At 35.6% G+C, this 25,013-nt stretch overlaps 1 protein-coding gene across 1 annotated transcript in view; it reads right to left on the minus strand.

Annotated features, from left to right (window-relative positions):
- Nucleotides 1-783: 783 nt before the first annotated feature.
- The window catches only part of LOC148945789 (uncharacterized), a 62,807-nt gene continuing 38,577 nt past the window's right edge, over nt 784-25,013 (minus strand). The window contains exons 2-4 of the mRNA XM_089098077.1: nt 8,912-9,024; nt 6,254-6,424; nt 784-2,684 (exon numbers count right to left, since the gene is read on the minus strand). Of these exons, the coding sequence (XP_088954203.1) occupies nt 1,699-2,684; nt 6,254-6,424; nt 8,912-8,954 (1,200 nt within the window). The 5' untranslated portion in view covers nt 8,955-9,024 and the 3' untranslated portion in view covers nt 784-1,698. The remainder of the gene's footprint in view (nt 2,685-6,253; nt 6,425-8,911; nt 9,025-25,013) is intronic.

Genomic DNA, 25,013 nt, shown 5'->3' on the forward strand with positions numbered 1-25,013 from the left:
CTTTTTGCTGATATCTAGAAGTATTGGTTTGATACGATCACATCTGGGATAAAAAAAAAAAAAAAAAAAAACACGCATCCGTAATCTTTCTTCTGGGAAAAAAAAAGAAAATTTCATATTTTTGAAGATGGGAACTTGAAACTTCAATAACACAGTTCCCAGATACGCTGAACCTGATGATGTGATTTTCATTAAGATTCCTTGACTTTTAGGGGATGATTTTGTTTATTTTTTAAAATCAGACAAATTTTCTCAGGCACGTAGCTTTTAATGGGTAACATTAAACTTAATGAATTTTATATATTTGGGATCAGCATAACAAGCAAATTCTTTTGATATATCTATTCATATAGAAATTCCGTTTTTTAGATATTCGGTTAATATTGAGCTATTTTGCTCCTTTCTTAAAGTTCGTTACCACGAACTGTTTGATTGCATTCGGAAGGTTTTACTGCAGCATGAATTTTTTTAGTATGAAGTAAGAACTTATCCAAGGTCAGGTAAGAACTTGAATCATATATTATCTCTATTAACACTTAGGTCGACAGCACTTTCTTTCCAAAGTGGAAACAAAATCAGACTGTCCGTTTACCTCCGATTTAAAAATTATGCTTAATTTCCTGAAAATTCTGTTTGATTGTCGTTCATTTTTTTATGCATTTCCGCGAAGCAATCGTATTATTCGTATACCAGTGACAAGCCAAATAGCCTCGTTTCTTATCAATTTCAAGTCGCTGAAATGAACAAAAGATTATTTAATTCATACAAGTCTCGTTGAGGCATTATACTGATACCACTTCAAATCCTTTATTCCTTTCTTCGTTCGATAATTCAGAATTATGGTTGCACATCAGTTTACCTAAAGGTGGATTGGTCTAAAAAAAATATTGTTGTACTGTAATGTCCATGAACTATATTAACCCCCTACCTTTATCATTTAACACAGTTCCTTCAGATACCTTTATTCAAATAATAGTTCCTTCAAATATTAGCTTACTTCGAGCACCTATAACACATCAACTATAGAACATGTACTGTGCAACATGCAACAATTGTGGCAATACTGAATAAATAGCTATACTGTGTTCTTCTAAGGATCATCATTTATTATAAAATCTCTCAACTCTTTTACGACATCCTTGAGTATTTCCAGCTTTTCTCCTTTTCTCTGAGTGTTTTGGCATGCTTTTTTTTGCCGCTTTCTATTAGCTAATACCATAACTTATACTGATAAAATGGCGTAGCATTGTCCTTAAAAACTAAGATAAAAGAAATTGTTTAAAAATTTTCAGCTATTTACTAGTTTCAATCCAAAAAGTGGCATTGTAGCTAAAACACTATATTTTTGCATTTTATATAATCATCCTTGAAATTTTTCTTGAACACTCTATTAGACAAGGATTACCCCAGGGACCCATCCTTAGTCCACTTCTGTTTAATCTGTGTATATCTAAGTATCAATCACTTTGATGAACAAATATGTTAATTTTTTGCCAGAATGTATTCCCATGCATATTATATTTAAAAGGTTTTTCAGCAATACGATTTTTTTGATGATAAGTTTAACCGGAACTTCTTGTAAAACATTTTTTACAAATATGACATTCAAGAAGTTTTATCTCGTATGTTTCCTTTGATGAACGGATAAATTACCTTTTTGACCGAAAGTTTTGTCACATATATTAAATTCATCAAGTTTTATCTAGTATGAGTCCTTTGATGAACGGATAAATTGCCTTTTTGGCGGAAAGTTTTGCCACATATATCACATTTAAAAGGTTTCTCTCCAGTATGAGTTTTCTGATGCTCAGATAAATTTCTACTTGTAGCAACACGTTTCTTACATATATTACATTCAAAAGGTTTTTCTCCAGTATGAGTTCTCTGATGATTAGATAAACTCTTACTTGTAGCAACACGTTTCTTACATATATCACATTCGAATGGTCTTTCTCCAGTATGAGTTTTTTTATGCCGAGATAAACCAGCGCACGAAGTAAAACATTTCTTACAGATATCACAATCAAAAGGTTTCTCTCCCGTATGAGTTCTTTTATGATTAGATAAACCTGAAGTCGAAGAAAAACATTTCTTACATGCATCACATTCGAAAGGTTTTTCTCCAGTATGAGTTCTCTGATGATAAGATAAACCGGCACATGAAGTGAAACATTTTTTACATATCTCACAATCAAAAGGTTTTTCTCCAGTATGAGTTCTCTGATGATAAGATAAAGCGGCACATGAAGTAAAACATTTATTACATATATCACAATCAAAAGGTTTTTCTCCCGTATGAGTTCTTTGATGATTAGATAAACCTGAAGATGTAGAAAAACATTTCTTACACGCATGACACTTAAAAGGTTTTTCTCCAGTATGAGTTCTCTGATGATCAGATAAACTTCTACTTGTAGCAACACGTTTCTTGCATATATCACATTCGAAAGGTTTTTCTCCAGTATGAGTTCTCTGGTGATATGATAAGCTTCTACTTGTAGCAACACGTTTCTTACATATATCACATTCGAAAGGTCTTTTTCCAGTATGAGAAACGTCCTGAATGTGACTTGGCATCTCATTTTGGCAGTCCAAATTCATTTCTTTCTTTAGACATATTCTTGCCAAACCTGGAATGCTAGGCAGCCCATGTCCGTGTTTGCTCATATCATTATCAGACGAAGCTGCAACAAGGAGAAATATAATATTGTAAAATTCACTCACAATCACAGACTTTGCATTTTTTTTTTTTTTTACTCTTTTTCAATTTAACAAACAACTCAGATTTTTAACATTTTTTGCCTTACACGGATAAATTAATTTTAATGACTCTTAACTCGTTATATAATTCATGTCTGACTCCTAAAAACGTAAAAAAAATTTTATAAACAAATTTTTGATGCATTTTTAGACTTTTTTGTTGTAAAAAAATCCGAAACAAAAATCCTGGGTATACCCTTGGTCAGGTAAGAACTTTAATCATATCTTATTTCTATTAACAATTAGGTCGTCAGCACTTTCTTTCCGAAGTGGAACTCTCCGTTTACTTCCGTTTTAAAAATTGTGCTTTATTTCCTGAAAATTCTGTTTGATTGTCGTTCATTTTTTATGCATTTTCGCGAAGCAATCGTATTATTCGTATGCCAGCGAGAAGTAAAATAACCTCGTTTTTACCAATTGTTTCCATGCCAGATTTTGAGTCAGTGAAATGAGAAAAGGGTTATGTAATTCATAAACATCTCTTTGAGACATTATACTGGTAACACTTCAAATCCTTTATTCCTTTCTTCATTAGATAATTCCGAACTATGGTTGTACATCAGTTTACCTAAAAGTGGATTGGACTAAAAAAAAAAAATTGTTGTACTGTAATGTCCATGAACAATATTAACCCCCAACTTTTATCACTTAACACAGTTTCTTCAAATAATAGTTCCTTCAAATAATAGCTTACTTCAAACACCTATAACGCATCAACTATAAAACATGTATTGTGCAATATTCAACAATTGTGGCAATCCTGAATAAAAACGATTTTTATCTCAGTCTTATGAAACCAAAGCCTACAGGTGTCCAAGGGGGCTTTTAGAAGAATCAAAAGAAAATTATTCAACAAGTTTATGTCAGTCGCGCAGATTTTTATCAAGCACACTCCCTTTTTAATTCTGTAAAAGGCATATTTAGGAAAAAGCCAGGTTTTACTTGATTATCCTTGAACACCCTAGTAGACAAGGCTTGCTCCAGGGAGCCATCCTTAATCCACTTCTGTTTAATCAGTGTATCTCTAAGTATCAATCACAGCAAGGATCATTTGGTCTTTATGCAGATGACCTAGTAATATAAAATTCAGGGAGAAATGTCATTCAATTGGTCCAAGATCTTTAACAAGATGTCTACATAATCTCTTACTAGAATTATATTTGTCTATTTCCACTAAGTAATTCCAAACTAAGATGGCACAATCACATAAAATAACTCAAGAACAATATTTTTTAGAAACTGGCTCTACTAAAACGCTTTGCTAATTCTAAATTGGTTCATTAACTATTAAAAAAAATTGATTTTCATAAGGTATATAAAAGATCAAAAATGAAATATTGCATTAAGTTTTTGCCAATAGTCACAATAATATAGTGATATAGTTACAATAGTTTTTACAATAATTACAAATCTTTGCAGTCCGTATTGCTATGGGATTTCATATGCATGCTAAAATTACTAAAACGAGAAACTTGTCAGGAATCACCCCACTGCAGGGGAGAGCTCTGCTTCTGAGAAAATGGCATTCACCAGAGTACAAGGATATGCTAGTCAACAATATGTAGCCTATACCAGAAAGCCCTTAATAAACCACGGCCTATATTTCTGAATCATCTTCCCGGAATCTTCATCATAAAGGAGTTTTCGGAGCGTTCTTCTCAGTTGATGGATACTTTCCTTTTTGTACATTCTCCACCATGGGAGATGCCTGACGTTGAGTGCTGCTAAGGAATGCTACTAAGGAATAAATCCATGCTGCTAAGACCATGCTGCTAAGGAATAAATCACGCTATTCAGCCAAAAGAGTTGAGAAAATATTTCACTATTGTGTGAATACCCATTTTCCCAATCATAGCAATGTCGTTAAAGAGGGTTTTATTTCATTCAGAAGCTGATGCAGCTACAGTAATCCCAAATCTAAAACTGAATATTTTTGCCCCCTACCAATTAACTCATCAGTACTGGATGCTGATTTTTTCGCAGTACGATTCACAATAGATGCTTTAATTGTTCTGGAGACCTCTTCAAAGAACATCCTGTCCCTGTTAGATTTTCTCTTATCAATTCATCATCTAAACAGAATCAAGACCTGAAAGGTATACTCCAAAAGAACAGTTAACTGGTTTCAACTAGAAGTTCTATTCCATTTTATCATATTCATAGCTATAGAGAAACCAAATACAATACAATGGCAGATGATCTTGCAAATAAGGCAGAAGATTCCCTCTGTCATGAAATATAAAAACTATGAATTTCGGAGAGGTTGTTAGAGCTGAAACAAAAACTGTTCACCATAGTTTTGTGCAAACTCCTTTCAAGTCTAAGGATTTGAATATTTTCTATTATAAGCTACAAGATGGATCTATTTTACTTAATGCTGATCCAGGAGACTGCTTGGATTCACGATTCTATTTTACTCAACGGATCAAGATTCTAGGAGACTAAAAAAGGTTATTACAATCTTACAAACTCCTATATCATTTAATGCTGTTAATGATTGCTTCTTTTCACATGATTTAGAAGCCACAATTTAGAGGTTGATAATAAAGATATTAAAAAGATGTCATTATTACAAGCATAATATTGATTTTTATCAGCTTGCAGATATTTTTGGAATATATTTAGGATCATCCAATAATCAGTAAAAGCATTCTAGCAAACTCAAAGAGGTGAACGGATCCCCTTCCGGAACCTAGAGATCTAGTAAACATAGAAGAAGAATTTAAAATCACCGGATTTTAAAATGACATCATTTTTATACAATTCTGAAAAAGGCTTATGTTAGCTCTGCCTCTCACTAAGACTATCTGTCTTGGCTTTTTCTCTGATTAGCCATGACTCTCCACTTTTTCATCACACTCCACAAAGGCAATTTTGATTTAATTTGAATTAAAATCAAATTGGTTGACTGTGATGAAAATGTTGAGAGCCATGGCTAATTGCAGAAAAAGCCAAGACAGATAGTCTCAGTGAGAGGCAGAGCTAACATAAGCCTTTTTCAGAACTAATCAAGGATTGAGCCCCATGAAACCTATCCATTTTTTGGAGACATTGTTGCACTCAAACCAATTAAAACTAGATAATTTCTAGAAGAGAATGAGTAACACTACGGAATTTTTGCATTCGCATTCGCATATTATTAAGGCATATATGCCATAAAAGGTATATTATTTCTTTTCTGTATAGCTAAATCCAATTTAAATTCATATTTTAAAAATTTTAAAACGTTCTAATGAGTTCCAAAAACCAGAAAAAGTTCCAAATAAAATTCAGTTTGTCGTTTTATTCAGGGATTAATTGGGATACAGAATTTTATGTCTTAATAGTCTAAACCATCTCGAATTATTATTTGTTATTTCCAAATGCATCCAATCCACTTAGATGCAACAGACACCTGTCTTTCCCGCCCGCCACAATTTCAACGGAAGTTTAAAATACAGCTTCTCATTTTGGACGTGCAAAAATACAGAAAATCAGGATATCTGAAGCATACCTTCTTCCCCGTCGATGTTCGACTCCAATTTAAGATAGTCAGCATTGTGTTTAAAATCTTCAGATATGCCAGGAGAAACAGCCAAAAAATTGGCTTCTTGTTTCATTAATAACATGGGATGTGTACTTCCAAATATATCCTTATCATCATTTGAGAATATATCTTCCGTTTCTACAAAAAGGAGAGCAAAAATCGAATAAAAAAATCAGAATAAAACAAGTCAGTTAGTTATAAAACATTTAAACTCCAAACATTTTATACGGTAGTCATGGATATCCTCCCAGCATCTTGACACTTTGTAAATATATACAAAAGATGAAGAGTAATAGATTAAGAAAAGAAACAATATTATGAGAATAATGCCAAATAATAATAGGTTCAGTCAAAAAGTTTCTTCATAAAGGTTGAAGTAACAGCTGCTTCTTAATAAACATCCAACCACCTAAAGTAACAGAAAACTTAAGAATTATTTAGAAAGAAACTGTCTAGTCAGAAAAATTTCGCATTTTAATCTGATTAGTGACTAATCACTCACGAGACAATGCTAAGTGGCAAGAATGTTGACTATCATTTTGGGTTATGTTAATATTAAAAGCACAGCATAAATATATATACAAACAGTAGCAAAAAATTTCTTCAAAAATGAGACACCTCATTGCGCAAGGAACGGAAGTTCTCAGTACGTCCGAGCAATAGTTTAAGTTGCTACTTGGCATTTGATCAGATAATTCCTGTCGCAATGCCCTAAACAATTGTCATTGCCCGCGCGAAGAGGCGGAGTCATGAAAAGAGGTTCAGATTGATGTTTCAAAAATCTTTAATGGAGAGTATAGGACATTTACCTAATTTTCGTATACATATTTATGCTGTGATTAAAAATTTATATATATATATATATATATAAAATTGAAATATGAAGAATTTAAAAAGTCGCTTGAATCTATTAGTTTAAAATCCCTTGGTATACAATCTCCAGTATTGAATATCAGTTTCTTTTAGAAAGTTGAAACAAAAATAAACATTTTGAGAAAAACAACCTAATGTCCAAAAAATTATTCGCGACAAGCGGTTTCCACTGAAAAAGAAACTTTGTGACAAGCCTACTGCTGTAACTTACGCCAAAACAAAATATGTTTATATCGTCAGGCTTATTAGTTTCAGATCTATCCATTCACTGAAACAGAGTTATGATAGTACTTAGTCTTTTTCCTCGGGCAGGTTTTAAACCAGGTTCAACCTACGGACTGCAGCTCCATTGCGGCCCGCCTGAGATTTATGTACGGCCCACTGAGATTTATTTTCACTTCCATTTTTCTTGATATACTTCAAGTGACAACGTGGCCCACTATAAAAAAAAAGGTTGAACATCCCTGTTCTAGACTTTCTTTAAAAAAGGGAAAATGACCTTGCTTCAAGATTTTCAGCTGATTTTCTATCTACAAAATTATACATACCATATTTGAAAATGTCTTTTGAAGACTCATAGAGTTAAATCTTAGCTAGAAAATTATATCAGGTTGTTGTCTTACAATAAAATATTTAACCATAAGACAGCTACATCTTGATTTATCCCTCTCACAGTAGCCTCAGTAGGCAACAATGAATTTTAGAAAGAATCTGCAATACAAAATATTATTTACACTCAAAGCTAATTCAATAACAAGAAGTGCTATTTATTTTAATTTTACTGTATTTTATATAAATATTTCTTAGGAATTTCGAAAAAGAGCCTGCAACCATGAAGAGTTTCCTGTTTCTTTTTCAGTACAAAAGGGGGACTGCAATTTTACAGGGATGTTTACTTGAACAATGAAAACTTAGAATTCCCTATATTGCCCAATTATTTGTATCAAAACCGTCACTTTTTATCATTCGGTATTTCTTGACTAGAGAAAAAATCAAATATCATGTTAAAAATACAGTCTGATCGCTGTTGAGATTATGGGGCTATGAGTTATAACACTTCGTTAAATTTAGCAGCATAGTAATTTTTAAAGATTAAAGCAAAGGTTTGAGAATTTTTAAGAAAAACCTAGCAAAGAATTGACATCAAATAGAAATAAAATTACACAACTGAAATCATCATTGTTAAAAACCCTGTGCTAGAGATTCTCAGTCCCCCTTGCACCCCTTTAAAAATAAGAAATCATTTTTATCTTGTTGTTGATTGTTTGCTTTCTGGCGAATCAAAACTTTTACTCATAGGAAATTTGTTACGTTTAATTTAGAACCGGAGTCTTTATTTTAAGCAACTCAAATTCTTTAATTAACTCCTTGCATAGTTTATCTGAAAAACGTCTTGGAAGAATGATTCTCATTTAGATTTCATGGTTGGACCTACTGCTACAACAAAGTAAAAAAAAAAAAAAAATGTTTAAAATCTAATTAAAAATAAAATGGTTAAATACTTAATTTGAGAGTAATCGTTTATCAAATTGCATGAAGGGCTTGATTAGCAAGATTTGAATTTGGAATATTTCTTTGCAAAAAGTTTTTTTTTATTAACAATAGTTATGCTTTATAGTTTGTTTATGTATTTTTCAACTTAAAGTAGCAGAAATAAGTGGGAAATAGTAACAAGCCTCCTAATTTTTGAGTAAATGCAGCAGAAATAAGCAGCAAATTGTCTCAAACACAAATAGTAGGCCTGCCAATTACCTTCCTTAACAGCAGCCATGCCCAATAGTGTGGGCTTTTCCATACTTCACCAATAGAGTCAAAAAACAGTCAGTCTCTCTTGAGTCTTCCAGGCGGTTAGAAGTCTCTAGAATCTAAATAATTAATTAATTATTATATGATACTTTATTCCGTAACTATATAGTATGGTATTTACCATGGTTATATGGTATGAAATCTTCAAAAGAAAATGAAGGAGTACAAAACCTAGAAATCAGTTTAAGATAAAAGCATAGAAATTCCAACATTCAAGATTAATTTACTGACAATCCAATTTTCATAGTAGACAACAGCTATAAAAAATTTCTTATTGTTAATGGTATCATCTCAGAGTGAGAGGACATCTACTCCGCAACCCACTTCACAGAAAATTGGAGAAAAGAGAAGCTTGGAGGCTACTCACTGACGCCCAGTGTGCCTCTAGAGGCACTGGAGGAACTGAGGTCTAAGGTAAGGCATCGTAAATGCAACGGATTTTTTCTTCCAAAGGACAGGTTACTGTAAATTTTAAGGTCCTAGGAAATTTCAACAGGTTTCAAATGAAAATGTTAAAAGGGAAAGAACAAATTTTCAGCAGATCTTATACTAGTAAGTAGTACTTATTATTTACAAATGAGGTGAAAATCGAAAAATTTTTTAAGAGGGATTGGGAACAAAATCAGAAGATTCTTCGGGCCTGCTGGCTGTCAAACTGACGTTTCAAAAATATCCAAGGAACACCCGAGGGCATTAAGTTCAAACTTACAGGGATGTTTAAGAGCAGAAACTTCGTCTTAGAAACTTCGAAAAGGGCTCATTCGATTGTGAATTGGAGTGGCTTGGGCCCTTTTTAATAGTCGAAAGTAACTGGAAGGCAACTAGCACCCTTCCATTTCCCCAAACATATCCAATCAAAATTTTGACATCCATTTTGTTCAGCGTAATTGATTTTCAGAAACAAATTATGTTTTTGAGGAGGACACTCTCTCCACTGCCCTCAGGGTAAGAGTTGTAAGTTATGCCCTGGGGGGCATATATGGTTTTTATAGAAAGCGTTGTCATAGAAACTTCAAAAAAGGCTCGTTCCATTGGAAATTGAAATGGCTAGTGCTTTTTTTAAGTCGAAAGTGATTAGAGGACAACTAACCCCCCTCTCACGCCCACCTTTTCCCCAAACAAATCTAATCAAAATTTTGGGATAGCCATTTTATTCAACGTAGTTGAAAGGTCTGGAAATTAGATCTTTGAGGATGACAACCATCCCATAGCCCTCGGGGCAAGGGTTGAAAGTTATGCCCAGAGGGCATATAAGGTTTTTACTGAAAACGTAGTCGTAGTAACTTCAAAAAGGGCTCATTTGTATGGAAATCGAAATGGCTAGTGCCCTTTATCATAGTCGAAAGTGATTGAAAGGCAACTAACACCCCTTCCACGCCCACCATTTATCCAAACACATACAATCAAAATTTTGAGATAGCCATTTTGTTCAAAGTAGTTGGAAGGCTCGGAAATTATATCTTTGAGGATGACACTCCCCCACATCACTCGGGGTAAGGGTTATAAGTCATGCCTTGGGGGCACATAAAGTTTTTATTGAGAGCTCTGTTGCAGAAACTTCAAAAAGGGAACATTCAATTGGAATTTAAAAGTGCTAGTGCCCTTGATGATGATAACCCCCTCAGAGCCCTCGGGGCAAAGGTTGTAAGTTATGCCCTGGGGGCATATAAGATTTTTTTAGATAGAGATGTTGTAGAAACTTCAAAAAGAGCTCATTCGATTGGAAATTAGAAGAGCTTGTGCTTTTATTAATAGATGAAAGCGATTAAAGGATAACTAACATCCCTCTCACACCCACTATTTCCCCAAACACATCCAATTAAAATTTTGAGATAGGCCATTTTGTTCAACGTAGTTAAAAAGTCCAGAAATTATGGTATTGAGGATAACACTCCCTCCACAGTTCTCAGGGCAAGGGCTGCAAGTTATACCCTGGGGGCACACAAGGTTTTTTTTAACAGAAAGCGTTGTCGTAGAAAATTCAAAAAGGAATCATTCGATTGGAAATTGAAACGGCTAGTGCCCTTTTTATTAGGCTAGTCGATACTGATTGGAGGGCAAGTAACCCCCCTCTCACGCCCACCATTTCTCCAAACACATCCAATCAAAATTTTGAGATAACCATTTTGTTCAACTTAGTTGAAAGGTCCGGAAATTATGTCTTTGAGGATGACAACCCCATCACAACCCTCAGGGCAAGAGTTTTAAGCTATACTCTGAGGCATATAAGGTTTTTATAGAAAGCGTTGTCGTAGAAACTTCAAAAAGGGCTCATTCGATGGGAAATTGAAAGGGCTAGTGCCCTTTTTAAGTCGGAAGTGATTGGAGAGAAACTAACCCCCCTCTCAATCTCACCATTTCCCCAAACACATCCAATTAAAATTTTGAGATAGCAGTTTTCTTCAACGTAGCAGAAAGTTCTGGAAATTAGGTCTTTCAGGGTGACACCCCCCCCCCAACCCACAGGGCAAGGGTTGTAAGTTATGCCACGGGGGCATATAAGGTTTTTATCGAAAGCGTTGTCTTAGAGACGTCAAAAGGGCTCATTCGATTGGAAATTGAAAGGGCTGGTGCCTTTTTTAATAGTTGAAAGTGATTGGAGAGCAACTAATGCCCCTCTCATGCCCACCATTTCTCCAAACACATCCAATCAAAATTTTGAGATAGCCGTTTTGTTAACGTAGATGAATGTTCTAGAAATTAGGTCTTGGGGGATGACAGCCCCCTCACAGCCATCAGGGCAAGGGTTGTAATTTATGCCATATAAGGTGTTTATAGAAAGCGTTGTCATAGAAACTCAAAAAACGGCTCGTTAGACTGGAAATTGAAAGGGCTAGTGCCCTTTTTAATTGTCAAAAGTGATTGGAAGGCTTGATATTTTTATAGTAAAGGTCGATGTGGGTAAAATGTACATTTTTTTTTTTTTTTTTTTTTTTTTTTAGACCAGGGCAATTCGTATCGAAGGAGTTGTCGTAGGAACTTCGAAAAGGGCTCATTCAATTGAAAATAGAAAGGGCTAATGCCCTTTTTAATAGTCAAAAGTGGTTGGAGAGCAACTAGTCCCCCTCCCACGCCCACCCTCCCATTTGTTCATTATGTCTAAGAACTAAATGTTGCGTTTAGATTAAATCAAAGTGCACTGTGTTAATGCTTATTCCCAATAAGGCATCTCAGCAGTACCCCAAGAACGACTGAGGGTATTATGTTCAAATTAAACACTACTATTTGTGTCCAGATTTTTAAAAGGGTGTATGTTGTTATAAATTGCTGAAAATTTTTCTCCAGCATACAAATATCAGGCCAAACTATAAAGTATTAAAAAACGAAAAGATTTAAAGTATTATCTTCTTTTTCCCTGAAAAGACCATGTTAATATAAAACGAATATAAATTAATTAAAAAAAAACTTTTTCCACAAAATAAGTTTTTCAAAGAAAAGTAAAGAACTCCATTGAACCAAAAATAAGCAAAAATAAAATAAAGTAATCTACCAAGCGGTAAGCAACCACAAACCAGCATCGATAAGTAAATGAAACCCAAAACGAACAGAAATTACAATAAATAACCGAGTCAAACTCAAAACGAGCAGAAATTAACATGAGTACGGTTCAAAACCCCTATGCCTTCCTGTGGCCAGAACACAATTTGCACATTACTGAAAAAAATACAAATGAATGTGCATCGTCAGTTTAATACACATATACTGATATTTAGCAATCAAAATGTTAATATTATTTGATTTATTAAAGTTATAAAAGTAAAAACATTTAAATTTTTCAGTAAAGTGCAAATTATGTTCTGTCCTTAGAACGGCAGAGGGGTAAAGAACGAGGTATTGAGGAGGGGGCAACCCCCCTCTTATGCGTAGTAATTTCTGTTCGTTTTAAGTTTTAGTGTTGCTCCTTACTTTCAGTTTAAAAAACTTATTTCTTATTTAATTTCTGACCGTGTTTTAAATAATAACAGGAAATCGTTTTTCCGCTCATGAAAAATTCTTTCCCCCACGAAAAATTTCTTGGTATAACGACCCCTCATCGTAGCCCCTCTCCAGAAACCCCGCCCATCCCACCCCAAACTGTCTACATAGGGGAGATTGGGGTAGTGGCATTCAGCAAGGAATGAGAGTCACTGTAATTTCTTGTAAAGTGGATAATGCAGATTCACACCAATTGGTGCTGCCATGTCGAGACAGTTTATGGAAATACTCCTGATATTTTGATTTTTAACCGTTAAGTAATAACATGCGGTTGGGGTAATGTTGGTCACTACACTTGGGGTTATAGCAGTTGCTTTGCCTGGCATTACCCCATTAGTACCCATATTTTTCATATTTTTAATTCTATGTTTTAGATGCCCAGAAAATACATAAGGAAAACGGATAAAGCCAAATGGACTGCAGAGGACTTAAAGAAAGCAAAAACAGCTGAATGAAGTAGTCATCCAAAGCTATGTACAAAGGCCGACTATCCACCCATTAGTTGGTGAAAGGACATCTATTGAAAGATATATCTGGTCTGGATGATACTGAGGATACGAGTGAGTACATTTTTTAGCAATCTTTTAGAATTGCTTGTCTTTAGGTTATCCCCTGTTCACTTTTGACTCTTAGAAAAGGCACTAGAACTTTCAGTTTAAATCAAACGAGTCCCCTCCAAAGTTTTTACAACCATTTCTTTCATATGAGGCCCTGGAAAAAAAATAAATAAATTGAGGATTTTTGGGCCTTAACTATGGGCAACACTAGAGCGTTGTTTCTGATTTTGTTGGTTCCAGGTTTCATTTGTTTATTAATAGTGATTTGTGCGATTTTTAAGCTTGAATTATTTATTTAATTTATTTATGCTCTTATTTGGTTTAATGTAGCCTAGCCCTCTTCTTTTCCTTGAAAGATTTGTTTTGTCGAATTTTTTCATAATGATAGTCCTTTGATAAATTGAAGCCAACAGTGGATTGCTTATGGAAATTAGAGGATTTGTTTTGAGATTCAGGTTCAGGTTCATTTATTATTCAATCTTACATAATGACATTAAATATATACAGATATCTGGCAGTGAGACAAGCTCGTTTTGCACAGATAAAAAAAGAAAAACAATAAAGAAATATACGGATTTTCATTCAAAATAGTAGACTTCACAAACAAATATAAATAAATCAATAAATGTAAGGTTAATTACTCACCACATCACGGCAGACACCCACCCGACGATACATAAACAACTCTCAACCAGCAATGGGACAAGAAGAAGGATATCAAGATCCTAAGAGATCGAAAAATAAGAAGAGAATATTATTATAAGGAGAATATATTAATAATAAAATAATATTTGACTAATAAATGTCCAAAAGGAATGATTTCATTTTATTTTTTAAAATTCCAATCGACACATCAAAATCAAAAATAGATTCATAATGGTTCCACGTGGCGACCACACTATTTCGTAGAGAAAACCGGGATCTCTCTGAAATTATCAACGGCTGGCGTAGTTTGCGTATGCTGCGAGCTAGATGAGAAGATGGCAGAGCAACTGGGAACAAATCAAAAGAAAAGAAATAACTGGGCAGTGACAGGAGATTATGATTAACCTTGAATAAAATCGAGTTAAAAGTAACTGCAAGTTCAACAGGAAGAATATTCAATAAACAATATAAACTCTTTGTAGAAGACTTACTGGGGAAAGACGCTGGGGAAGGAAGATAACTTTTTAAAATACAAAGCGCCTTATTTTGTTGCCTCTGAAGCGGAATTAAATGGGATCTGAAAGTATTCAAGTAAATAAGTGGGCAGTAATTTAGATAAGAATGAACAAGAGCGAAATAAATAGAACGCATAGCTTCGAGCGGCCAAATGAATTTCATACGTTGCATAATACCTACGTTCCTTCCAAGCTTCAATCTTATACCATTTATATGCGGCTTCCAACTCAAATTTGAGTGAACCAGCACACCAAGGTAACGAATAATTTCAACACGTGATATATCCATACCTGAAACAGATGACTTAATCAACTTCAGACATGGAAGTGCCCGTGACGTACGCGAAAATACCATAAACTTTGTTTTTGAAGTGTTCAGAGCTAGCCTATTTGCCATAAACCATGCTACTAGTCTATCGAATACTAGACTTAAATTATGTTTGACACAATCTTCATCGATTCCAGAGACACTACAAGCTGTGTCATCTGCGAAGAGAACGGTCAGCCCTAGGTCCTCAACTGAATTACTAATATCATTAACATAAATTAGAAACAACAGAGGGCCGAGAATTGAACCTTGGGGCACTCCAACTTTATTTGACTGGTTCGAAGACGTTGATATAACTTCGCCCCCATCAATACACTGGACTCTATCGCTTAAATATGACAATATTATCGATTTAGCCGGACCACGTATACCACAATTAGACAATTTTTCATTTAAAATCATGTGACAAATAGTGTCAAATGCTTTCCGTATATCCACGAATATAGAAGCTGGAATTTCACCATTATCCAAGGCATCATGAATAAACTGGGTTACTGCCAAAATAGCATGCTCAGTAGAATGTCCTTTTCAAAACCCGAATTGAGACTTACTGAAAAAACTATTCTTGTCAAGAAAATTTACAATCCTCATGTACAAACAACGTTCAATAATTTTTCCGAAAGCAGATAGAATAGATATGGGCCTATAGTTGGACGGATCATTTATATCTCCCCCTTTGTGTAGTGCAATGACACGGGCGGACTTCATACATGAAGGGAAGGTACCATTCTTGAAACAAAGATTAATTATGTGCACAAGAAAATTTACTATACTAGGCATAATCGATTTAAGCAAGTTCGTAGAAGATCCGTCGATTCTTTCTGAGTGTCCATTTTTGAGTTGATGAAGTACAAGCATCAATTCAGCAGACGAGACTGGAGTGAGGAATATGGATCGGTCAGTAGAAGAGGGTAGAAAACTTTTGAAATCAGCAGAATTTGGCGTTGATTTTTGGGATGCCTCTTCCGACGTCTTTTCACCTATTTTAGCGAAGTGCGTGTTGAGCATGTTGGCGACGTTAAGTTTTCCTTTAACAGCTGTATCACCACCTGGGGGCATCATTTCGTCCGGAAAAGAACTCAACTTTTTTTTGCCGATACAATCGTTTATTAATGTCCATACCTTCTTAGGAGATCCATGCGCGCTATTGCATGCCTTCAAATAGTAGAGCTGTTTAGCAGACCTGAGAGCCTTGGTTAAGCACTTTCTGTAAGCTTTAAAAAAGGCTTGATTTGTTTCATCGGGATTCGATAGATATATTTTATACAGCCTGTTCTTTGATTGGATCGACCTTAGTAGTCCTCGTGTAACCCAAGGCTTTTTAGATCTGTTGTAACGTCTTAGACGGGTCGAAGACATCGGACAAGCCACATTAAGTGCTGTGGTAAATTCGTTGACAAAATACTGTGAAGCTTGATTTACATCCTCGCAGTCTAAGCACGGAGAGGGGTCAATTTTAAGCAGCAGTTCATTCAACCGCTGAACAGATGTAGCATCAAGCCTTCTAGTTGTTTTGATCGGAGTCGCCGTTTGTCGCCCAGTTTTTATCTCCATCAAAAGCATAAAGTGGTCTGACGTGTCATCGATAATAGCATGACACGAATCAAATTCCATATTCAGAAAAATATTGTCGATTACCGTTGCTGTCGAGCTTACAACTCGAGTTGGAATACGACAAGCTGGGAGAAGCCCCAGCGAAAGACAAAGTGTCAGAAAATCAACAGCTGAAGGCGAATATTGTGTAGATGAAAGATCATGACTAGCATTACTTATATCAATATTAAAATCCCCAATGTACATAATCTTCCGACTTCGCTCGATTGCGATCGAAGAAAACACTTCCAGCTTACTTATGAAATGTTGCACCGAAGAGCTAGGTGGTCTGTAAAACAAACAACACAACACTTTTTCATTACCAAAATCAAGCTCGACAACCAAAAATTCAAACAACATTTCTTCATACATAGAATCAAAATCCGAAACAATCCTGTAAGTAATATCATTATGAATAAAAAAACCAAGGCCTCCTCTCGATCGGTCATTCCTAGTCTTAGAAATAAAATTTTAACCTTTAATATTCGCTAGGTGACTAGTTGACTCATTTAAGAAAGGCTCACATACAGCTAATACATCAACTCGGTAGCATGGAAGGAACGAAGATAAATGGTCCAAACTACTCATCAACCCGCAACAGTTTAAACTCGCCAGCCTCACACTACCAGGAGAAACATGTCCTTTAATCTCATTAGGGAGTAAATATTTGTTAATAGGGAGGGATCTAATAGAAATATCATATTCATCATCCGAAAAACCACAATCTGCAGAAAGTTTTATTAAATCTAATGGGTCTCTCTCAAAATCTCTAAACCTACTCGATGTCCCATCACCAGCAGAATTAATCATAATCATTTTGACTTACCAAATCGTCTGGTGGGAGTCTGTAGTGAGGCGGTAATAAATCATCAACCAAACATTGATGTGGAAGAGTACGGCACGTCTTGTTAAATATCTTATATTAAACTTAAAAAAAACACCCGAACAAAACCCCCACCCTTTTTTATTGGCCTAGGGAAAATAGAAAAAAACAACAGCGACGATGAAGCATAATCTGGCATGGCAGACTTAACAAGTCGAAGTCGCATTGAGCACTGAACACAATAAGAAAGAAAAAACAACGAAAAGAAAAAAACCAACACTGACTAGTGGTCATTTTCCCAATCATGACACACACCAACAAAATGAACTTGTTTCATCTCTCGATCGCGGACGTATTTCATTAAACAAATAAAACAAATAATGGTCCGCGTATACACTACAAACAAACTAATTAATCTTTTCCCAGTCAGAAGAATCACTTTTTTTCACTTCTAACCATAAGTTAATACCCTTATGACGCACTCTGGATGAAACGATATGTTTCGACTCTTTCATTTCTTGTGCTTTCGAGAGTAGGGAGTTTCGAATCATGTTGAGAGCAGGGGGCAGGTCTGTAGAGATTATAATCCCACTACCTTTTAGCTTTTTAACATTGTTCATGATCGACTGGACATCACTCTCCGAGCTTAGTGAAATAAATACGGAGGACTCCTTGCGTCGGCTATTTTGCTTGCTACGCCTATTTGTGATGTTTGCAGCCCGTGAAGAAATCCGATAGCACTTAGTCATAGATATGTCACTAGTTACACCCAGCTTTTCGCTAACTAATTTAATGACGCTATCTTCAACTTTCTTGTTAGGCTCTTCTGCCGGTAAACCATGCACAATAAGGTTCAGACGGCGATCTTTCACGTCGATAAGTAATAGCTGTTTTTCCAGGGCCTGGTACTTGTCGACATACTCGTCGATAGTTTTCTCAAAGTTATTAAGCCTCACATCTCGGTCGGCAGCCTCCGTTCTCAGCGACGCGATCTCAGAAGTAATTCCGTCAAGCTTATTATTTAATTCTGTCTGCGTAGCAATAATAGAATCCAGTTTTCCGCTCAAAACTTTTCTGAACTCATCGAACGATTTTTGCGTAACATTAGCCATGATAAATCTCGATTATAAATCCGCTTCGGGAGGATTGAGGATTAGCAGTTCATTCGAAATAGCATCAAAAGGGACTTACTGGCAAGGGGGGTGTGTGAATACCCCCCACTAACCAAATATAGCACGATTAAATCAGCTCTTGACTCCTACAGGCAATGCATCAAACAGGTTTGGTCAATTAAACCTTCGCCCACTCTTGACCGTATCTTGATAGTGAAAGTATCTCCACAGACACAGGCATTGGCAACAGGAACGGATTTTGTTATGTTTTTACGAGTCGGACAAATATTTCGGGGGGGGGATTACTTCTACCTTTGCTGTGACATTACAATGTTTCTTATTTTTCCTGTCTAGAGATGGAAAACTACAGTTAAGAATTATCGGAATAATTGCGTTGTTGGTCCCTCATGGTTCAACCCAACCCACCTCCCTAGAAATATTTCAAGTAAGTACTTACTTATTGTAAGTACTGTTTCGTTTCAGAGTTCAGTGAGGTAACATCAAAATTGAATTGGATATTATTCTTGTCTGGATTTATTTTGGTGAGGTCATAATTTATTCCAAATTAGTTGATGACCTGAGTTAAGAGGGTTAACTTTAAGAGGATTATAAAATGGAATCTACTGTTTTTAGTTTGACCTATATTTCGATATTTATTAACTCAGTATTTTTTCCTGATTTAATATTGAGACTTTTTAATTTGTGGTGAGTGCGATAGCCATGAAAAGCTCCGACGAAATGCCTGAACTTGTATATTCTCCTGTTCTGAATTTTATTCAAAGCAATTTGCTAAGCGGAATTGAGGAGGATATTATTAAAAGACATGGTATAGAGTTTTTTGACGTGAATATAGTCAAAGAAGCTAAAAGTTTACTGTGGCAAATATGCACCTGAATTGGATTGCCCAGTAAGGGGAACAATGCACTTTCTAATCATTTTAGAGACATTATTTCTCTGTTAAGATCTCTTGACAGTAGTGACACTTTTGCACCTACGTTTGTGATAAAGCGACCTACAGAGGTGCCATGTCTCCCTGCAAATGCTTATACATCTTTACTCTCTAAGTTTAATGAGCAACAACAAGTGGTTGTTGAAATGTCAGGGAAACTCGACAATTATCAGTTGAATTTTCCTCAACTTCCGAAACCTACCCCAGCAATTGACACTCATACGACAGTTATTGTTTCTAAATTGCCTTCAGATCTGTCTGATACGATTAAACGCAAATCTGTTCTCGATCAAATAGCTGGGCATGAATTAGTTTGTAGTGTGAAACCTGTTAAAGACAGATGGTATGTCAATATTGATAAATCTGCAACTGCAGATTTTTGTACATCCGTTCAGAACTTTATTACCGGAGCAACAGTTAAAATACGATCCAAGCGCTTTTTTGGGATTCTCAGAGGTTTCCCAGTTGATGTTGACCTTTCAGTTATTAAAAGACTGCAAGGTATAATAAGTGCAAATCGACTGGGCCAGACTATGTAAGTCAAGCTGGAATTTGAAGACTCCTTCACTCAGTCAGCTTATTTCAAAGAAGGAATTAAAGTGGGATATGAATTTTTTCGAATTCACGTATTTAAAGAAATACCTAAATGCTGCTTCAAATGCCGATCATACGATCACTTCCAAAGTGCTTGCACCAGCAATGTCCTGAAATGTGCCAGCTGTGCTGGGCCACATATTTCTACTAAGGATAGTCCTTGTAGTGCTGCTCCCAAGTGTGCTAACTGTGGTAAAAATCATACTTCTTATAGCTTGTCCTGCCCTATATCTAAGGAACTAATGTCGCGCTCCCACTTTTTGCAATGACTTTAGAGTTTTCAATAATATCGTTTAATACTAATGGTACAAAGGATAAGGATTTTGTTATTGATGAGTTCTACTATGATTTTGATTTGGTTTGTTTACAGGAGCATCTTCTTACAGACTCTAGCATTAACGTTTTGCGTCGTAGCTTTCATCATGATGTGTTTTTTACTACTGCCAGAGCCACAAGAGGCCGGCCATCCGGCGGACTAGCTTGTGTTTTTAAGCACAATCCTAATTTGGTTTCGCCGGTGATTTTTTACTCGGATGAGTTTTTTTTGGCTGTTCGTATGGGCACTATAGTTTTCATTAATTCTTATCTGCCTTATGATGACCGTTCCTCTAGATCGATGGCTAGATTTGCTAAAGCCTGTAATACGTTGAAGTTTCTAGTGGAAAAAATTCTTTCTATTTCTCTAGATTATATGATCATTGGTGACCTCAATACGGATATAAATAACTCATCAGTGAGATGTGATTTGTTGTTGGATTGCCTTCCATCTTATCATATTATACCCAAAACTCATCCGTACTCTTATATTCACCATTCAGGCAGTAAGAGCAATATTGATCACATTATTTGCTCACCTAGTATTATTACATCAATAGTGTTTGTACATGCTGAAGAACAATACCTAGACCATCTCCCTATCTCAATTACTCTTACTCTGAATTTAAACCCTGCAAGGTGTCTGCAAAGTACCCCAGTCTTCAAAATGGTTTGAAAAAAGTAATTGGAAGAAAGCAGATGTTCCTCTTTATTCGTTTACACTAACAAGGCTGCTGTCTGCTATACGAGTTCCCTATCATCTGCTTCAGAGCTCTATGCAAGGGAATTGCAAAAAGGACCTGGATTGCTATTATAATCAAATAATTAAATGTTTAAAAGATGCCGAGGCATTTGCAGTGCCGCTGCAACGTGTTAGACGTGGTACGCAAAAACCTATTTTGTCTTTAGATCCTAATTTAAAAACTTTGAAAAATAAAGCTAAGTTTTGGTTAAAAGTTTGGAATGAATTTGATAGACCGTCCTGTGTCATTGTTTCTGACCTTAAGCGTAAGACCCGCAGGGAATATAAAAAATATCTTAAGTCTATGCGTTATCGTGGTATGGATTTTCCAGTGTCAAAGAGAGAATGGCGAAAAGTTATTAATTCTGAGTCGATTAGAAGTGATGTACCAAATAGTGATTGTCTTCCTGCATCTGCTTGACATGACCATTACTCGTCTATTTTTTCTAATGTTAATTACCATGTGCATTCTTTGTATTCTCATTCTCTTTGTGCTATTTTTAGTACCCCTCTATCTCAGCGTCTCTGTGTTCCTATTTCTCTTTCATCCGTAATTGAAGCAATTCAGAAACTTAAATCAGATAATGTTGATAATGATGGTCTAGCTATATTTTACCTTTTATTAGATGGCTCCCCCCTTATGAACCACATACGACGACTTCTCCAGATCTGTATTTGTACGTCTAGTGTATCGGAGAGTTGTTTGTGTGGTGCTGTCTCTTCAATTTTAAAGAAGGGGAATTCTCCTTTTATTTGCTCTTCTTACCGACCTATTACTGTCTCTTGCACTTTTAGTAAAGTTCTTGAGCATGTTTTAATACCTTTTGTGACTAATAATATGCTTGAGAGAGATAACCAGTCAAGGAGGCACACTTGTGCCTCTATAAAGAGGCGACCCACCACAATGTTAAGCGATTTCAGGTCTTAGAGGTCGCAGAGAGACGGCGGTAATCGCATTTTGTAGCCCAAGCTCAAACTAAGAAACTTGCAAAATTTCATCCTCCTCCAACTTTATCTTCATGGGGTAAACTGGGCCGGAAGTTTGGACCCTCCCACCACAGCCCCCCTTTAACGTTGTCCGATTGGGCTGAAATTTAGAGGTTAAGCGTTCCTAGGGCCCGGGAGCGTATCCTCGAAATTTCAGCTCAATCCGATCACTCCTTCCCTGTTTTCAAAAAACCAAATATAGCCACTTAAAATTCATCATCATTTCTTTTTTTTCTTAGCCACGCCTACAGGCCACAGTTGGCAACGGATCCGGTTGAATGAGGACTCATTCGAAGCAGAATTCGACCTGTTAGGGCCTTTTGATATTTTCAGACCGAAAAAATTATCCCCCGAATTTACATTTACGAAAAACCTTATTTGAAAAAAACTACGTTTTCTAAAGAGTTAAAGAGGCTGAGTTACAAGGTCGAACCTTAAAACGTACAGGGATTAGGAGGCACAGTTGGGGGGCTGCCGCCCCCAAACCCCCATCTTTCGCAACCTTTAAATAAAAAAAAAGTTTTTTAAACTGAAAGTAAGGAGCGACATTAAATCTTAAAACGAACAGAGATTATTCCGTATATAAAAGAGGCTGTGCCCTCCTCAACGCCTCGCTCTTTACGCTAAAGTTTGACTTTCTCACAACTCTTTTTTTAAACAATAAAAACTTTAGCGTAAAGAGCGAGGCGTTGAGGAGGGCACAGCCTCTTTCATATACGGAATAATTTTTGTTTTACTTTCAGTTTAAAATTTTTTTTTTTATTTAAAGGCTGCGAAAGCGGGGGGTTTGGGGGGGCGGCAGCCCCCCAACTGTGCCTCCTAATCCCTGTACGTTTAAGGTTCGACCTTGTAACTCAGCCTCTTTAACTCTTTAGAAAACGTAGTTTTTTTCAAATAATTTGGATTTAAGCCCGGAGTAGGTTGTCAACACGCACATCGTGTATTATCTTCTTTGCTCCTTGAAAATTCTTCTAAGGGAAGTAGCATATATCTTTGTATTTTAGATCTATCAAAAGCTTTTGATAGTGTATGTCATAGTCAGCTTTTTTCTGCTCTTCGTGGTTACGGTGTCAATCTATTAGTTATTTTGCTTCTTCGGTACTGGTACTCTAATTCTTTTCTTCGGCTGAAATCTGTGCCTGCATCTAATATCAAATTGAAAAGAGGTTTAAGGCAAGGTGGAGTTTTATCTCCGACCCTTTTTAATTTGTGTATTTCAGGAGTTCTGGCAAAGATTTCGGCTACCTATCTTTCCGGTTTTTCTGATGTTTCCTACCTGGCTTACGCTGATGATCTGCTTCTTATAAGCCGTACTAAAACTGGTTTATCTAACATGGTTTCTCGTGTTGCTACTTCTTTTTCAGACATAGACCTTTCTCTTAATGTAGATAAATGTAAATTTCTTTCTTTTAATAATATTTCTAGTACTTCCCTTCGCTGTAGTGGCTTTACTATCCCTCTCGTAGATCTCTCTTCGATGGCTCGGTATTTCTATTACTAATAGTCTTCCGAGCTTGCGCCGGCGCACAGTCTCCGATATTAATAAGAAAATTAAATTAGGGTATGCTAAGATTGTTGCCAATAGAGGTAAATATAACAAATTCGCGTTAGCCAAGCTCTACTCAACTTTTGGTAACCATTCAATCCTTTTTGCTTCTGGAATTTTTCCCCTTCTGAAAATAACTGAGTTAAAAAGAAACCGGATTAATTATTTTCGATTTTGTAAATTTTTGTTGTTTCTTCCACCTTGGACTAAAAACAGGGTAATTATTAATAAATTTCTTGTTCCTAATATTACTGAAAAACTGGAAGCACTACACAGAAAACTTTCAAATACTGCTTGAATCCTTTTTTCTCCGCACCATCACCTTATCAGGTTTTTTCAGTCGTAAGCTATTTTTCTTTTATTTGTATAGTTGTTTTTCTCTGTTTGGTCATTCTACAATTTAGATTTGTAAAGAGTGAGTAAAAATCCAATAATGATAATATTAATGCCTGCTTATTAGATTCTGCATGTTGTCATTTTTTTTTTTTTTTTTTTTTTTTTTTTTTTTTTTTTCTCTCTTTTCCTCATTTCATCCTCCTTTCACGTTATTTTTTTTTTGCTCTCGTGTCTTTTAAATTATCATGTGTTACACTGTAATTTGGAAATTTTTGATTTATATATTGTCTTGTGTCGCATTTTTTGTGTTTTTCCTCGTGATACTCCATGTATTGTACCTCAGTATAGTGTGGGTTAAAAATAAAAAATAAATAATAATTGGAGGATTATTTATTCGAAAGGATGCAGATCATTTGAAAATACCATTGAGCATGTTGCAAGAACAAATGAAGATTGAGATCGATTCGGATCTAATATTCCAAGCTTAGGCAGGAAGTATGTCATCTCTCCTGCACACAAAGCAACTCTAGCTGACCATGTAAAATTTTATCAAAGTAAGAAAAACCACATTTGAGTATGCAGAATGAAACCAATTAAGCCATAGGTTTGATAAAGAAACAAGATTGACTGGCATGGATTGGATGTACAGAACTTGCATATTTTGCCCATCTCTTACACAGAGAATTATTACACAGAAAAACAGGGGCAATGATGTAGTGTTGCCTATAGTAAAGAGCCATAAGGGTTCAATGTATTAGTTTTTCTTAAGAAGCACTTCAAATAGAAGGGGTAAGATAAGATAATATTTTTTCAAAAGGCTATCACAAGCTCTAATAGAGCGGAATTCACTTCATATGTCGAAAAGACAGAAAAAGCAAAACAAATAATTCAGCAAGAAAATAAACACTTATCAAGCATAAAAATGGTCAATAAAAATTTAACGCAAACAAACCAATTCCAAGTCCAAGAACTAAAATGAACTTTGTGCAAATAATGGAAAAAAGAGAAACAGAAATGGTGGAGGGTAAAAC

This window comes from Artemia sp. Qi Xiang Cuo, chromosome 12 (genome assembly GCF_049724085.1).
Source record: "Artemia sp. Qi Xiang Cuo chromosome 12, ASM4972408v1, whole genome shotgun sequence".
NCBI lineage: Eukaryota > Metazoa > Arthropoda > Branchiopoda > Anostraca > Artemiidae > Artemia > Artemia sp. Qi Xiang Cuo.